The sequence below is a fragment of the Peromyscus maniculatus genome, chromosome 3 (assembly GCF_049852395.1).
Source record: "Peromyscus maniculatus bairdii isolate BWxNUB_F1_BW_parent chromosome 3, HU_Pman_BW_mat_3.1, whole genome shotgun sequence".
Lineage (NCBI taxonomy): Eukaryota > Metazoa > Chordata > Mammalia > Rodentia > Cricetidae > Peromyscus > Peromyscus maniculatus.
The window spans coordinates 147,958,897-147,977,400 of NC_134854.1; the positions used below are offsets into that span (position 1 = coordinate 147,958,897).

At 45.6% G+C, this 18,504-nt stretch overlaps 1 protein-coding gene across 2 annotated transcripts in view; it reads left to right on the plus strand.

Moving 5' to 3' along the window:
• Ano2 (anoctamin 2) overlaps positions 1 to 18,504 on the plus strand; it is a 343,664-nt gene that overhangs the window by 61,613 nt on the left and 263,547 nt on the right. For both annotated transcript variants that reach the window (XM_016006375.2, XM_016006378.3), the window contains one exon: positions 17,421 to 17,519. In XM_016006375.2, the coding sequence (XP_015861861.1) occupies positions 17,421 to 17,519 (99 nt within the window). The remainder of the gene's footprint in view (positions 1 to 17,420; positions 17,520 to 18,504) is intronic.

Sequence of the window (18,504 nt, forward strand, 5' to 3'; positions counted from 1 at the left end):
AGTAGGGTTCTTCTCTGTTGCTCTAGATCCAGCCTCGGTCACATCAGCTTTAGATGGTGGTCCTGTGATGCTACTCACTGCAAAGATTTTGTGCTAACCCCAGTTTCCCATTGCCTTAATCTCAGAGCATCAGGAGAATGGAGTGGATTGATGTTTGCATGCTTTTTGAACTGCACAACAGAATGAATGCTTTAGTGGTAGGTATTAGGCATCAGCTGTGGGTTCAGATTAAAGCTCCCACAGATGTCTGCCTCTCAGGTTGATCCCAGTCCCAGGAGTGCTATCAGTCTGGATTGTTTGAGTGGGAGGGAATGGAGGCATGGATCCAGGAGGTGGAATGTCTGGTCCAAACTTTTGATCAGGCCATGTGCCCTTTGATGTAGCAGATGGAGTTCCCTCCAACAGCCATACTGAGGTCAGCAGGGCAGTTGCCTTCTCTGCATACTCTGGCAGATATGACCACATGGGTATGGGTTGAGTTTCATCCCTGGTCCATCCTTCATCATCTGTGCTGGTTGGCCTCTTGATGTTTCCTAGTCTGTTCTAGTGATGATCTCCTTATATTATGGGATGGGAAACATGTACTATCATACCAGATATTAACAGGGCAAGCATTTGTGGGATACATATTGTATGTGGGACAGCAATAGACAGGGAGATTCAAGTGTTAGAAGACACAGAGCCAGCAGAGCCATCTGTCAAGAACCTCACACTCCAGTATAGCAGACAGACATGCACATAGTCACAGCAGTGAGGAGGGCCGCTGGGTGATGTCTATTAGTAAGTCTGGCTTTAGGGTAAAGCATGGACAATTATGCCCTGCAGAGTGAATCCAGTCAACCAGCTGTGTGTGTGTGTGTGTGTGTGTGTGTGTGTGTGTGAGAGAGAGAGAGAGAGAGAGAGAGAGAGAGAGAGAGAGAGAGTATTGTTATGCATGTATTACATGTGCCCTTGTGAGTGGGTGCACACACCCATGTGTACAGAGGTCAGAGGAGATGTCATGTGTCTTTATTACTGTTTGCCTCATTCCTTTAAGACAAGGTCTCTCGTTTAACCTGGAGCTTGTCACTTTTGGCCAGGCTGCTTGGCCAGCAAGCCTCTGGGATCTGCCTGTTTCTATACGTCCCTTGTCCTAGCACTGCAGTTGAAGGTGCTCGTGGCCAGGCCTGTATTTTTCCGTGGGTGCTGAGTGTCTGAACTCAAGCTTGCTCAGCAAGTGCTCTTATTCATCGGGCCATCTCCCAGCTCTGCACCACCTATCTTCATAAATAAAAATGGTATTGAATTCAGCCAGACCCGCTTACATGTATCCTGTTCAAGAAATACTTTCAAGTAGTTCTTAAAGAAACCAGTGGCTGTAAAGAGTGAAATAGTTACTGACTGCGCTTTATAGAAAAGTTGGCTAAAGACTGCTATCCTTGGTAATGGTGCAGTGGGTGAAAGTTCCAAATGAAAACAGAACTCAGAGGAGGATGCTCCGGGGGAGCTGTCTGGGGAGATGGAACTCTAGGGATAAATATGACATTTCTGACTGGGGGATGGGTTTCAGAAAGCATGGTCTGTTAGTTAGTTTGCTTTTTTTCTTCCTCACAGCAGTGCTGTGGTGACAAAATACCCAACAAAACAGGGAGGGTGCAGTTTGAGGATCCATCACGGTAGGGAAGGTGTGGTAGAAGGAGGACAAGGAGGCTGGTCACATGGCATCTGTAGTCAGATGAATGAATGGTGGTGAGGGGTGGTTCTCAGCTCCCCTGTGCTTTTCATTGAGTGTAGAAATCATGCCCATTGGATAGTGCCACTCACAGTCAGGATGGAGTTTCCCTGCTCTGTTAAATCTTTCTGGAAACGTCCGTACCGATACACCCAGGGGTGTGTTTCTGTGATGATTCTAAATCCAGTCAAGTTGATAATTAGGATTAACACTTACACGTGGGAATGAGGCATAGGGGACTGGGAGAAAGCGGGGAGTCTCTCCACAGCTTCACAGATGCCACAAATGCGGGAAGGATAAGATCAAGGCCACAGGCCAAGCAGAGGATGGGGGGATATGACAAGAGAGGTTGTATGGACGCAAAGGCAAACGGAAGAAAGATGGCCGAGGACGATATATGAAAGCATGCAGAACTTGGGAGTTGGAAAGGTCCTCGGAGCTCTGCTAACCGAACCCTTCATGTGTGAGTGAAGAGGAGTAAAGGGGAGGCAGAGGAGCCCATCAGCCAGCTAGCGAACAGCACAATCAAGTCCAAGTACTGTTGTTGTCTTTGCCAGAGAAAGAAAGACGACAACATGGTCATTAGGCACTTACAGGCAAAAATAACCTCGTGCGAGACCCTGCACACTGACCTGTGGCCTGATTCTGTGCAGAAAGAGTCCTGATGTCAACATCACTTCTCTTAAAATTTTCTGCAGCCTTTTGGCTTCTGATTTTCCCCCTAGGTTCTTGGATGGTTCTCCAATCTGTAAGCTGCTTCTCCTTCTTCTCCTTCTTCCTCTCCTCTTCCTTCCCCTCCTCTGCCTTCTCCTCTTTCTCTTCCTCCTCCTTTTTTTTTTTTTTTTTTTTTAAGACTGGGTTTCTCTGTAGCCCTGGCTGTCCTGGAACTCTCTCTGTAGACCAGGCTGGCCTCGAACTCAGAGATCTGCCTGCCTCTGCCTCGGAGTTCTGGGGTTAAAGGTGTGCACCACCACACCTGGTTATTCTATCTGTAAGCATCTTGAAGAAACTCTCAGTGTGTGGGTCCCTCCTGTGGCTTTCTCTTTGTTTATACTGGGGACTCCATGAATGTGTGAAAGCATTGAGCCCTGAGCCCTGGAGCCTCTATCCACCTCTTCCCAAGCATACTGATGAGAGAATTGGGCTTCCACAGGCCTTCTTGATTGGGTGGGGTTCAGTGATGTTATTATTCTATAATTCTGGCCAGTGCCATTAGGTCTAGGAGGCTCTCTAGAGTGCTGTGAGGCTGTCACTGAACCCTGGACTGTCTCTACAGTTCCTCACACAGGCTTATGACCACCTGCAGACTCCGTCCTTCAAAACCTCTCACTGCCCCTGAACAAAGAGTTTCTTTCTGTGTTGAATGTCTCCCAAGAAGTCTCATTAGCTCAAGAGGATACAGCTGGAATGCCGTGCATCTTCAGTGATTGACAGAAACACCTCATTTGTCCTGATGTGTTGATGGAGAGGCTGAAGAGCAGCCAGAGAGGACTCTCCCACGAAGCCCGTCCCTGACCAGCAGGACACACGCCTCCTGAGTTCCCGAAGCTTTGAACAGCTTCTCCCCTGGGCATGCCCAGTAGGCTGGATGGGCTTCAGCCCAAATACCTCAGCTAGGGAAAGACACAGATCGGAGCGGGCAGATGATGCAAAGAGGATGGTGTTTTCTCAGAGAGGCCCCAGTTCACCTGTCATCTGCACAGGAGCCTCAGTGTGGCCCGGGAGCGGTGGCTCTGCTGGCCCCACAAGAGAGGACAGCATGAGGCCAAACTTTGGGAGTCTGGGAACACAAGGTGGAGGGGGAGGGAGAAGAGGGGGAGAGAGCTCCTTAGGCACATTCAAGCCAAAGTAGTCCTGTCTGTCCCTGGTGGGGCCTGTGAGCGCTTCAGCCTTTCCCTTCTCTTTCGCGCCCTGTTTCTGGCTGGCTTCGTTGTCAGAAGGTAGAGTAGCAGCCAGCAGTTGATAGGAGCTTTGTAGTGGGATGAAGTACTGCCCAGCCCATGTTACCAAATGTAAAAAAAAATTAAAAAACAACCATAAATAAAAGGCCTCAATGTAAATTTTACCCCCTCACTGCAGGAAGCTAACCTGCCTGCCTGCCACTGGACACCTAGGGGTTCGGGGTTCCCTTTTCCTTTCCATACTGAATCTTCACAGTGGTTCTGTGAGGGACGTGATTTTCCCACCGTGAACCAGGACTCGGAGGGTCCTAGGCACTGCCAAGGTTACACAAGCAGAGAACTAAGGGTGCCCGGTTCTGGAGCTGTGTGTGTTGTCTTGGTTCTGTGTTGTGCCCGGCCGCCCCTCCTGCACGTGGGCCTGCTCTTTCCCTGGGAAAAGGACCATTTGGGAAACTTGTACCTGACAAGGCTCTTTGTGTTCACCATTGCATAATGTATAGACATGCCAAAATACAACATTATACTTCATAAAGATGTGCAATTATTATCTGTTAATTAAACGTTACAAGAAAATAAATTACAACCACTTTCTTTAAAAAAAAAGACCGCCTCCATTTCTGAACACAAAGAGCCTTGTAACCTTGGCAGTGCCTAGGACTAGTCATTCTTCTAATGTGTATAACCCAGTGGGTTTTGGTTTTGTTTTTTGTTTTTTGTTTTGTAAACCCTGGACATTCACTATTTCTTCTGCCTCTCCCTCATGAACCTCAGGGTCAGGACTAGTCACTGTGCTGTGCTAGGAGTGCAGTTGTTGAAGCCTCTGCCACAGACTAGTTAGGTAAACCCAGATAGTCTACAGATCTAGGCCTCAAAAAATTATCTGTGTTCCAGAGTGAAAAAAACCATCCATAGTCACTCAAGTAGCTTCCTACTGAAGGGACCTGGGTTGATTGTGAGCTCCTGGATCTTGGATAAGGGAATGCACAGGACACAGAGCCTTCAGGGTGAGGCCAAGGCTACTGAAGGCTCCTGGGTAGAGCTAGGGGAACAGCTGAGTAAATCTATGGAGGTGGATTGCCTGTCTCACTTCTGGTAAAGCTGGCTGGCATTTTGGAGCTAGCGTTTGGCTGGTTTGCAGATCAAATACAAAGAGCTTAGAATATGACCCATTTCCACTTCCCTCTGGTCTCTGCCACATTTATGCAGCCTTCCTGAGCCTGCATGAGGGAGACATTTGAAGGATTCTGGGTAGGACAAGCTGGGCTTCCTCAGGGCCATTGTGGGCCTCTCTTGGCCATGCTTATCAGAGGCCTGGATTCTTCCACCACCCTGGGATGTTTCTGAAACTCTTCATTGGTTCCATTTGTCTCAATGAACTGCTCAGCATGTCTGTACTGTTCTAGGCACCGAGTTCTTGGGTGCTGAGGGCTTAGTGATGAGCAGGTCAAGGACCCACTCTTTAAGGAGTCATTATTTAGTTTGATCCTTTAGAAAAGCTACAGGAATGAAATGAGAGTAAACTTAGTGTATTTATTTTGTTAGATCAATAGGTTCACTGTCACCTACCAGAATATTGTCATAGTTAGTAAACCTTTTTGTTTTTGTTTTTGTTTTTGTCTTTTTTGAGACAAGGTTTCTCTGTGTAGTTTTGGTGCCTGTCTTGGATCTCGCTCTGTAGACCAGGCTGGCCTCGAACTCACAGAGATCCGCCTGGCTCTGCCTTCCCAGTGCTGGGATTAAAGGCGTGTGCTACCACTGCCTGGCGCCAGTAAACTATTAAACAAAACCTATTCCTGTAGTTGGGGCTTCTTTGTCCTCTCTCTGATCTATGTAAATACATGTTGCCATCTTCATTTGAGTAACAAATGCATCCTGTTACAGGGCAATTGAAAACTATTACACTCTTCCTTCAGCTGGGAGATGCCTCACCTCAAGTAGGATCTTTGATCTTAAGTTTCAGAAGATGAGACTAGCAAAAGGACTCTGGGGTAAAGAAGACAAGGAGAAATGGAAATCCGAGTCATTTCTGCAAGTCTCTGTGCCCTGTGTACCGACTCAGCCTGGGTCCCGTCTGGAGGCAGGAGCTCGGCAGCTCATCACGTTTTCTGTGTTTAGCAGCATGGCTGTAAGGCTTGTTCTTCAGGCTGAGGTGTTAGGGTCTTGAGGAGGGGGGACCTTAGGAGCTCAGCCCTGCTGTGTTGTGGGTAAGCTGTCAGCAGTGCCCAGGGGAGGCTGATGTTGGATGAGAATAGGGCTAGCACCAGACATGGTGTGTATCACAAACTGTCTCTAGTCTCTTCTGGCCTGGAGAGGTGAACACCTCTGGAACTGCGTGTGTGTAGAGGTGTGGAGATGGTGCAGGCTGGCTTTTTCTTGGTCCTCTTGAAATGGGACACTGTGACCATGATCTGCAGGGAATGCCTTTTATAGGAACATCTTTATCCCTGGGCTCTATTAGGGGCATTAATCAGCCCCACTGGCTCCTCACTTACGCTTCCTGTCTGCTGTACCAAAGTAGCTTGAGTTTTAAAGAAAGTTTTTAGTATTTTGTCTAACTTAACTCTTAAAACACATTGCTGGGAACTATGGTATTCTAGAATCTACAAAGGGAGTCCTACTTTTACACAGGATTCATTGACAGTAGCCCAAGACAGATGCTAGATTCCCTACCCCTGAGGCCAGTGAGAGCCTTATTTAAGTCCGCTGAGCATCAGGCAGCCTTACATTCCTGACTAATTTTTATTATGATAATTGGTGATAATGTTTTCTGATGAATGGGGTCAGGTGCCTCAGGGGAACAAGTGCAGTCCCTGAGAAGCCACTATGCTCAGAGGCTCACTGTCTTGCAACATGTGCATGTCCCCCACCAGTTCCCAGTGGTTCCCCTGCTATCTGATCTTGGGCCCTAAGTGGCCTCTGGGTTGTTTTATGGTCTAAATAAGGAGTAAATAGACAACAAGTACCGATTAGGGATGTACTAATTCAGGAATACCACATGTGTGTGAAGCATTGTTCCAAAATCATGGGCCTGGAGATCAAGAATGGACTCAGATATTCTTTTTATCTATGAGGAGGTGGAGAGAAGAATTTTCTGTTATGTTATGATATTGTTCAGATTATGTCAACCTCCATTTTTTGATTAATAAAAGAATTTCCTTATTTTTGACTTGTTTATGTATTGTGTATGAATTTATTTGCACCATTATGAGCAGGTGCCTGTGGAGGACAGAGGAGAGCATCAGGTCCCTGGGAACTTGAGTTATAGGCACTTGTGAGCCAGCTGAGGTGGGTTTTGGGAACTGAACCTGGGTCCTATGCAAGAGCTCTAACTTCTAGGCCATCTCTCCAGCTCCCGACATTTATTTTTATTTAAAGCTTACCTTGGGCTTAGTGCCAGGTTGGAATCCAGGAAGAACACAGTGAGTGACAGAGCTTAGTCTTTGTTCTTGGAGTTGGAGAGAAGAAAGTCAGACATGGGCAGGTGCTCCCATCCCCAGCTGTTACCATGGCTGAGTGGTGAGTGAGCAGGCTGGCAGTGCCCACTCCAGCAGCTGTTACCATGGCTGAGTGGTGAGTGAGCAGGCTGGCAGTGCCCACTCCAGCAGCTGTTACCATGGCTGAGTGGTGAGTGAGCAGGCTGGCAGTGCCCACTCCAGCAGCTGCTACCATGGATGAGTAGTGAGTGAGCAGGCTGGCAGTGCCCACTCCAAGAGTTCAAAAAGGCTTCTTGAAGAGGAGAGGCTGGAAGGAGCCCTTGGGAATAAGCTTTGGAGAGTGCTGAATGACCTCTGAGATGGCTCCAGGAAGAGCTCAGCTGTGGACAGCACATCCTGCCTATATTCTTACCTCCATGCTCCTCAGCCTCCGCTTCTTGCTCAGCCCTGGCTCCTGGTCTCTCCTTTGCCTGTGTTCCAGCAGACTCCAGACCCTCATCACCCCAGCCTTCCCCAGCTTCCTTCCCTTCCCTTCCCTTCCCTTCCCTTCCCTTCCCTTCCCTTCCCTTCCCTTCCCTTCCCTTCCCTTCCCTTCCCTTCCCTTCCCTTCCCTTCCCTTCCCTCCCCTCCCCTCCCCTCCCCTCCCCTTCCCTTCCCTTCCCTTCCCTCCCCTCCCTTCCCCTTCCCTCCCCTCCACTCCCCTCCCTCCCCTTCCCCTGTCTCTGCTTCTGCTTATTCCCCTCAGTTGGAGTCACTTGCATTCTTCTGCCTTGAATCTCATTTTGTTATTTCCTGTCCCATATTTTCTAAACTCCCCAGGTCCCTTCTCATTTATTTCCCCATCCTCTCTGGTGCTGTTTGCAGCGCTGCCCAGTTTGTTATCATCTGCAGATTTAATTAGTGTGGTTGATGACCCCTCTCTTCCAGACCGGAGGCTAAGGGGAGGGCTGGGTGGGTCCAGGCAGGGCAGGCTCTACAGCAGTATGTGCACAGGGTCACGGCTGTGGAAGAGCCTGTTTTGGCTGTGTGGAGGGGACATGTTCCAAACTAGGCTCTCACCTCATATAAGGGAAAAATGCCCCAGGAGCCAGATTTTTCTGGGAAAAGGGGGAGGATGTTGGAAACTGGATTGCACAAACCCCTGAATTCAGATTCCTCTGACCTAGGACATCACTTAGTTGTCATTAGTGTTGAGCAATGTTAGGTGCCAGGCAGCTTGCTAAGCACCCTCCTTGTATCACTTAGGATCTCCACAAGCTCTCTGTGAGGACACCATGATGCCCGGATTAGTATTTTTCTGTTTTACCAAAAGGGAGGCTGAGATGCAGAAGAATTACATTACCTGCTCATGGCCACAGGGGAAGTAGGAGGAGAATGGTGCTTTCAGTGGGACCTCTCCGACTCTTCCTTTACTACTTCCTAGCTCTCCCTTGACATCTAGAACTTTCTATGCTAAGGGTTTATTTCCACAGCACTCCAGGTCACTAGGCCCTCAAAATGATTCTGTGATTTTTTTTTCCTTTTTCATCATAATGACATATCCTTTCCTGAGTACCCCTGAGCAGTTTAGGAATATCAGATTCAAGATCTACATGTTAGCTGTTTCAATGGCTTTCATTCCTAAATCAATGTAAGTTTCACATTAGTAACTCGTATCTGAGTCTGGTGGGCTAGGGCAGGGCTCTGATGAAACAGTTCTGAGCTCCCACAGTTATAGCACGCCTGGTAGATCTGCAGGGTGTCACAGTGGTTTTCACTGAGAACTCCCTAAGCCTTGGGGCGCCAGGTCTCAGTGGAGCATCATGTATTCTAGGAATGGTACCTTTTCCTTGTGTGTTATGCCCCAGGACACCAAATAATGTGCAGCAGGTGTCCCTGTCATTATCCTGTAAGTGTTAGTAATTCTCCTCAGTCATTGTGACAAGGGCAGCCAGGTATTTTCCCGAGGAGCCTTTGACTCATAGGAAAATCGTGGAGATATTCCTAAGTCATGGCTAAGAGATGGCCGGGACACATCTTTGGGAGAGTTGGTGATAATAAGAAGGTTTTATAGAAGCATTTGAGGAGGTAGGAAGAGCATCGCAACCTAAGAACCATGGAAATAACTGTTCATTTCACGTAGCCCCTGCCCCTACCACGCTTGTTGATTCTTGAGGATAATTCCTGTGCTGTTGAAGTTTAGGAAGCTCTTGCCCACCCCAATGTCTTGAAGACCGTGTCCTCTCTTTTCCTCTGTCAGTTTCAGTTTCAGCTTTTAGACCAGGTCCTCTGATCTACTCTGAATTGATTTCTTTGTACAAGGTGAAAGAGAGATCTAATTTTGTTCTTCTGCAGGGGGATATCCAGTTTTGCCAGCACTGTTTGCTCAGTAGCCTACCTTTTTTCCACCACATGTTTTTGCTACCCTTGTCAAAAACTGGGTGGCCATACCTTTATGGGTTTAAATTTTTTTAAGAGAAAATACATAACATTTTAATAAAAATATCTTTAAAGCAAAAAAGGAGCTTATGGCATTGTTTAATTTTTTTTGTAAATTGCTTCCTCAGCTCTATTGAGTTATAACTGGTATATAGCTGACTGCTCAAATGTAATAGGTTGTGTTTTGATAAATTCACACACCTGGGAAACAATCACAAAATAATGAACATATCTGTCACTAACAGTTCTACATTTCCCCCTTTAATGGCTTCCTTTCTTACAGTCTAGTGGCATTCTTACATTATAATTATTCAAACATTACTTCGTAATTTCAACCATGGAAGCTTGTGAAAAATGGTGTAGCTGATGAATGGCAGAGATAGGGCCCAATCCTCAGGTCCTGGTAGCCCCCATGAGTCTTTCTTCTCAGCCTTCTCATGAGCTGTTCCTACATGGTGATAATTATCCCTCACTTCTTCCAGATGTGTGGTTTCTGAAGCAGAATGCAGCCCTTGTATGGTAGAGGCTCTGCCGTCTGCTCTCTAGGGTTGAAGTCTTTGGAATGGTAGAGGCTCTGCCATCTGCTCTCCAGGGTTCCCTCAACGTTTTGTCTTCAGTTAGGCTTTGAGTAGTGCTTCCTGGTAGTTCCTCTCTGGGGTGCACTGATATGTCCTACAGAGCGGAGTCTCTGGTGACAAGTTGAGAAGTCACTTCTGAGTTCCTGCTCATGTGGGTGTCCAGAAATGTAATGAGAGTGACTCAGATTTCATTTCCTTAGGACTCTACTTGGTTGCCTTCAAACTTTGGTTAGGGACTAGTTAAAGACTTTTATATAAGAAAGGCCATGCTGCTGGTCTTTTATGGGTCTGGGGAAGGGTCTGGTGGGCATTTGGATCTGCCTTCTGTTTTGATGATCATTGACCTTCCTTACTCAGGCCTACAAAAAGTCAGAGTTGGAGAGATGTCCCTGGCTGTCACCCAGAAGCTCACAGGAGAGCAAGGTCCCATTTTTCCTCATCTAGTCATGGAATTCTTCCCTTGTTTAATGTCAAGTCATAGTGTCTCTGGGAGATCTCCACTCCAAGACTGGAAGTTCGTGAAAGATGTAGTGAAGTTGGTTAAAGCAAGGACATGGTTAGATGGTGATGTTCCTCAAGGGGATCTCTTGTGGGGCGTGCCTTAAGTGGATCCTGCTCTCGTTTTGGAAGTGGTCTGTCCCAGGGCTATATCCCACTTCTAAGTCCACTATGATGGCTATGTGAGAACAATTTCAGTACTACATGGCAGAGTTCCTCCATCTGTTTGAGTGTTAACTATAGTGATCTGATAGTGTGGGGCCCCTGGGGATTCTCTCATTCTCACTATTGAGCCATGGACCTTTGGTCCCTGCTGCTCCCAGATCACCTGGGTTGGTGGTCTCTTAGAGGAGTCTAAGAGAGCCTGCCCCTCCTCTGTCCCCCTTCATTGCCTCCATTTTCCTCTCCCCACCCATCCTCTGGCAGCCCCCTTCTTGGGTCAAGATGTACTGCAGCTGATGTTCTCGGCTCATAGAAGGGCCTGGGACCAGAGTACACTGAGGCCCCTGGGGTCAGCACTGAGGTGGTTTGGCAGGACTGTGGGGAAGGAGTCTCATGGAGTATCAGTTTCCAGTGTTTGGCTGGAGCTGCATCCCATTCACTCTTGTCTCTCTAGAGGGAGGACGTGGTCTTGTGAAGCCACATGCAATCTTTGGATAACAACAAGAAGACATAAACAATCAGTGTACTCTCACCAGGAGCCTGCAAAAGCAGCCAGGAAGCCGAAGAGAGGTGGCCAGGGTGGGGGAACATCAACCTTAGTTCTAATCTCTGTTCTTCTACCTCAGTGACTGATACCTGGTGAGGGGAAGGGTTCAGGATGGCCTGAGCTCACAGGTAATGGGGAAAGACCCCTGTGCCAGGAAACATGAATTTCTACCCTGATTCTGCTCCTACCTAGCTCTATCTAAGCTCAACCAATTTGGCCTATAGGGCTTAATATCTTTAGTTGCTCCTGGGTAAATGTTTGTCACAGATATTTGGAGGCCTCTCTGACTCCAGAGTTCAATGGCAACGTGGATTCTCTCTGTTGAAATGTCTCTGTGTTTGTGTTTTAATAGCCGGATTCTGGGTCTAGGAGCCATCGGCATGGGTGTTGAATAGCACCATGGCTCTCCTCTGATGTTTAACATGTAAATATACCCCCAAACGTGTACATTTTAAAGCTCTATTATTTTTTAGAGTATCCCCGATTCTTCTGCTTAATACTACAATATGCTTATTAGCCCACAGGGCACTGTGCTCCCAGATATACAATTGAAGTTCAGTTTAGGTTGGGTTTCGTGAGTACTGGGGTATGTGCAGAGTTATGCAGGTCAAAGCAAGAGAGCAAATGTAATCCAGGGCCACAGGAACAGCTCCCGAGGAAGAGGTGCTCAAGTCAAGCCCCACATAGGAGTTGGCTGGGCCTGGGAGTAAGGACAGCTTAGAAATGAGAAGACTGAGCACAAGAAACTTCTGAGGTGGGACGGTGACTGGGTGGTGAAGCTCTGAGGCAGGAAGTTGGGTGGTACAGTTGGACACCAATGAACAAGGGCTGTGTGGCTAGAGTATGGGGAGGAGGAGGAAGCATGGTACCTTAGACTAGGGCTCCTTAGACTTTCTTCACCAGTGACCCATTTTTACCTAAGAAATTTGATGTGACCTCAGATACATGGGTATATGAAATAAATGTGTAAATCAAATATTTGCTGATACAGACCAAAAATTTTATTTTAAAATAGTTTGTTGGCATATCTGTGTGTTTGTCTGTCTGCCTATCTATCTATCTATCTATCTATCTATCTATCTATCTATCTATCTATCTATCTATCTATCTATTCATCTATCTAGTTTTACCATTCATTAAAGACAAAAGTGAGTTTGCATACTAATGAGATGGATGTGTTCATTTTTACATAAAGAGCTAAATCTCAGCTGAGTATTTGATACCAAAGAGTGTAGAATAGAACATCTTCAATATTTTCAGAGTTGGTCAATATTTTGGTTTTATAATCATTAATGCTGAGAACATTACTTCATATAAATATGTGGTATAAAATAGCAGAAGTATATTTAAGACCATTTTAGAAATTACTGAAAATTGTCTTGATCTCAAATCAAAATTCATTTAATCGTTTGTAAATGAAACTCAACTCAGCAGTTTTTAGAATTATACATACTAACACAGGACAGTCCAAAGATATACTAATGTAATTCTTTATAGGCTGAAGGAAATATTAAAATTCTTTGTTTTTCCAAGATGAAACCATTCTGTTTATATATATAAGAACAGAAAATTATATATATATATATATATATATATATATATATATATATATATATATATATACACACACACATATATACATACACACACACACACACACACACACACACACACACACACACACACGTATAAAACACTATGTCCCTGAAACCAAACCAATGAAACCAGACCAACCAAGCAATAACCAACCACTCAAACAAGCAGACATGAGTCTCTAGTCCCAGTGAGGTGACCTGGCACCGTTGGCGCTGTGTGCTATGGTGACACACGGTGCAGAGTGCACATGGTGTGTGTTTGGAACCAAGGCCCTGGTGAATTTTTGTGGTGCATCTTAGGTGAATATTGCCAGAAACATCTTAGATTTATTACCTGCTTGATTTTGAATTAATTTTTGTCTGTTGTGCGTTCAGAAACCTTTTACTATCACATACAATTTTTATAATCCCCACATTCAATCCAGCCACCCCCACATTCAGTCACGCCACACCATGTGGGGTCCACAACCCAGTGTGAAAAGTTGGGTTGTCCTTGCCTGCTTTGTGAAGCCAGCTCTTTGCTGTGTAGTTAGTTGTGGGTATCTTTGGGGAACTAATTAACAAAGAGACTGATAACCTTCTGTTGAGAAGATCCATAGCCTCGGGTCTTCTTACACAATCTCTTCCCTCTGTTGACAACCACATTCTATATTATAGGGCATTTGACATAAACTTTAATGCTAGTTGTCTGGTTAGGTTTGGGAGCCCCTCCAGACAAAGCGTTTAGTTATAAAATCTCTTCTAGGGATGGGTAAGATGGCGAATGTCTTATACTTTAGGTCAAATTTCATGTAGCTGAAAGTAGTGTGTTCTGACCCTGGTCTCAAATTCGGCAGATACTTTCTGTCTTGAGTTTGTGAATTCCTTTATGGCACAAGGGATATTTTCAAAATCCTGTAGGTAATTTTTAAATTTCAAGGCCTAACAGAAACAGGATTACTGATTCACGATTTTAATCTAACAGAAACCAGTTTTTCCCAGTGGGGATGCGCTGTTTTGTGTAATGCTGCGCGAAGGCCGGAGGAATATAAAAAAAGAGCTGGCTACTGTCCCGGCAGCTAAGAAGCCGGCGTGCTATCGAAGTGGAGCCTGGTAAAGGCTGATGTTCATGGAACATTCTCTAACAAGACACACTAGAAGGGACTTTATCTCAAATCCCCCAAGTTCTGGACTGTTTTTAACTCTTCCTTTGTTTTTGGAGAAACTGAGGCTCGCTTGGTTAAGTGACTTATTGGCTCAAGTTCCAGCAGCTGTAAAATCCAGGTTCAAATCTTTGTCTGTTGAAATCAGAAGCTCCAAGTTCCTCCTGTTCTTCCACTCTGCCTCCAAACAACCCAAGTCCCCAAACAGAGCAGAACAGACAGCGCCTGAGATCAGAGAACAAAGAACAAGAAACCTTTTTGTTGTTGTTGTTTGTTTTGTTTTTTAGCTTAATGCATGTTAACCTCCAATTTTAGATCCCTGTGTTAGGGAGACAGAGCTTGGCTTATGTTTTTCATGTGTTTGTTTTTCTTCAGAAGATGCACCAAGGCACACCAGTTCAGGCTTCACATCAGCTCGCATCAGCCAGGGTGCTCTTCTTTTTACAGGAAGGTAACAACATTTTGGGACATCAAAGGAACATGACAACTGGCTGTTCACACTTCACACCATAAAACCACATCCCAGCTTTGACTTTCATTTCAAGCAAGTTCTATTTGCAGAAAACGAAAAAGCAGAATACTTTGCTGCAGAAAATTAGCATCCCCATTGAGAAAGAGTCTCGCCTCAGTCGGCGTAAGGCTGGGCTGCAGCGGGCAGAGCCTCTAAAATCATAATGCCCACACAAGGTAGAATTTTGTCTTTCCCGTAAAGATGCAGGGGGCCGCCCTAGACCCAGAGTCTCTCTTAAATGTTTTGATGTTACTGGCCTGGACTTTGACCTCAAGGTCTGAGTTAAGCCTGTATCCAGGCAACAGATACAGGGAGGGAAGAAGATGAAGAGTCAAAGGTACCTATTGTTGTCTTTGAAGAAGGCTGCTGGAAGCTGCTATGTAACACATTCATCATGTTGGCCAGCAATTACCAAAATTCTGGGAACGCCTTACTGCAAAGGACATATAGTTTTGATCCTAGAGGACCATCTGCTCGGTGAAAAATGAAGAAAATGAGAATGACTGTCTGGGGACAGCTAACAGTCTGCCACCACTGCAGTGGAATTTGGCCTTTGCTCCCCCAACCCTTTCTTAAACTTTGAACATCTGTACCCACTTAGTGGACATTTGGCACGAGCCCAAGACACAATGTCTCAATAAAGTTAAAAAGACATTTGTCTCAATTCAGAAATAAAGACAAAGCATAGGATATTAGAATTAATGATGTCTTGATTTCATCTAAGTGTGAGGGATGATGCTGCCTGTCACCTTTCATCGACATCATCTTTTCTGGGGCGACAACAGAGAGCTGAGGCTACAGAGGGCCACCTTGCAGATGGTTCCTTTTCTTACTTTTGAATTTCATCAAGCAAAATCTCAAGTTACCTTTAGGAATAGCCACAAGTGATCGATGACCCTGTCTAGTCATCCTGGATATTCCAAGCAAGGCGGAAGTGGAGGGCTGGGAGATTTCTTAGCAAAGGACACTCCTATAGCTGTGTCTGAACTGTGCTGCACGTGGGAGCAGGGAGGTGGAGTGTCCATCAGAGGGCTGCCACTAGATTCCTTAGGTGCCTTCTGATTTGATTGTGTAGTGACTGGCAGATGGTTTCAGCCAATAACAATGCATGTCTCTCTCCACTGAACGGAGAAAAACCATCAGTGAGAGCAAACACTTCTTGGTTTTGAAAATTATTTTTTATCACATTTCATTGTTCTTCATAATGTTGAGCAAATCATTTGAATCTTCCTCGCTTGGTTTCCACAACTATAAAATAAAGACAACCATCGCCCCCTGCCCTTTTGACTTATTTCTCAGTCTTCTACTTTACAAATGATGAGCTTTCATCCCTGAAGTTATGTTCTGGAAGTCTAAATTACTCAAGGTGTATATGTGTGTGTGTGTGTGTGTGTGTGGTGTTAGAGTCACCATTAAGAATAACAAATATTCTTTGCATCATGAGAGCTCTAAAATATCTGTCTTCATTTCAGAGACGTGTGAACACTTTCATAGTCAGAGGAAAGCAGTTCCTTCCACATGGCTGTTTGTCTCCCTGGCACACTGGAAAGGCACAGTCAGAGCTATGAGTTCATGGCTTCCACTGTTATCTTTAATCCTAAACCAAGATCATGGAGCAAGGTTCTCTGTAAATGAACCTGGGCACTGAATTCCAAAAGGAACACCTGAATATGTTGACTGCACACAGAGTCCCTGTCTTCTCAGCATGACCCCATGTACCTTGCTTCACAAAGCATATGGTCAATGGTATATTGACCACACGTATATGATATTTGGTCAATAAAACCCTCCTCTCTTCTAGTGCATGGGTGTCCAGGAATGAATAGAAATCCCACCCAGCATTTCTAAAGAGAAGTGTTAGAACCTGAGTCCTAAGCTACCTCAATGGCTTTATCCCAATACAAATGGTACACTTGCTACCTCATTTACTTCTTCTTACCATGGTACAAAGTTTCTATGTAATCCCAATAGTCATTTGAAGAAGAAATTCACAACCAACATGTTTACTTTCTCTCTGCACATAGTATTTGCCACTGTTTTTTTTTTTAAATTGTATTTTAAAGGTCTTTTAGAGGCGTCAGAAATAGTGGGATCTTTGCCAGATTTTATTGCTCAGCTTTGGTTCTCTTTCATTCTTTGGTGACAAAAATAATTAGTATCCCAAAGAACGTATGCTTTGTGTTTTATTTGAAGATGAGGGTGGATTTCTGCTGCAAATGGACAAGTATTTGTTTCAGACATGGTGAGGGAGGCCAAGCAGACTGCTGACTTAGCCTGGGTTTTCAGTGTTCATCCCTGCATCTCCATCCCATTGAGTGACATCTGTGTGCAGTGTGATTGCTTGTCCTAGGGTGCCAGTTCACATTGTGTTCACACCAGACCATGCTCAGGGGTGGTGTTTTGATATTATTTTGAATGGGACATTTGCATTGCTGTTTGTGTCATTCGCTCTTAGGCTTGTGTGGTCACTTTTGTGATTAGGACCAGCCCCTCAGCATTGTAGTAGACAGAAGCACAGATCTGATCCGTGAACAATAAAATCCGTGGCTGGAGATAGACTGAAGTTGGTTCCTTGAATGCCAGCAGTGGTTCACTGACCAACTGTTACTGCATTAGTGCATTTTCCATGGACATCATCATTGTATAATTTTCAAGTCTGTATGTAAAATTATTTTATTTCCCCCATGAAGCCACCAGTCTCCATGGACCACACTTTGGGGACACAGACACTTTGGAATCAGAGCATGTCTGGAACAGAATGGATAAGTTGGGTATGGGTGTGTGAAATTGGCTCCTAAGGACATTTAAAGGGGACAAAGTCCCACACTGGAGAACCGAAGTCTGGGCTTCTAGAGCTGGGAACTAAGAATTTTAGCTGTGTTCTTACAAGTGTTTCCATTTCTTTTCCCTTTGTATCTTACAGAGCAAAAGCCAGGGATCTGTCTTTGTCCGGATCCACGCCCCATGGCAGGTGCTGGCCAGGGAAGCAGAATTCTTGAAGATCAAAGTCCCCACCAAGAAAGTATGCACTTGTTTCTCCTGGATTCTGGGCCTCCTGAGGGCTGGTGTATGTGGATGATTTGGGAGCTGGGCCAGGTGGATGTGGCTTTCATGGGGCTGAAGTCAAACTTGTCTCCCCAGGGATCCTAAGTATGTGGCCACGAGGTGGGTGGGACAGAGAAGAACTGGTGTCCCTCTGTCTGTCTGTCTGTCTGTCTGTCTGTCAGACTTCCACCTGGGCTGTGCTGTCTGGGAAGCCAAGCATCTCATCCTCATTATTTTTCTGTGTTGTACCTTACCTCCTTTTCTGTTGCTCCTGAAGGTCCAGAACCATCAGACATTTCTCTGTGGTGAACCTGGCAATGGGCTCAGGCAGTGAGCTGTGCAAAGCCAGGGGTGTGGACGGAAAACATCAAAGATGCTGTGGGCATACTACTGCGGTCACAATGGTGGCTTTTGCTCTTTCATAAGTTAGGAGGTTCTGCAACATGTGAGCAGACTGAAATCATGTGGGAAATGTTTTCATAAGCTCTGCGCCAGTGTCTCACCTGGAGGTTTCCATTTGCTCGGTTGGTATGGAATGAGTCTCTGGAACCAGGGTCGTGGAAAAATCATCCCCAGGAGGTTGCGCTGTGCAGGCTGGGTGCCTCACAGTTTAGATGGCGTGGGAGGTAGTTTTCAATTACAACAGTGTATGCACAATTTAAAAATCTCCCCAGTGAATTCTCAACTTCTCCTTGTGTCTCCTTGTACCACAAAATTCAGCAAAACAGCTCCCAAGAGAATTATTTGTTCCCAAACTTCCCATTCTTTTCTCATAGGCCTTTTAGGGAAAGGAGTGGGAGTCGGCTTTGAGCATCTTTGACACGCTGGGGTTAATGGTGGTTGTGTTAACCATGGGTGGTGATCTATGGATAAGAGCTCTGTCTCTGTCTCTGCTTCTGCCCCATACGGTGTTGTTTCACAGATGGTGACTTATCTTTGCCGAGATCCCGATTCTCATTCTA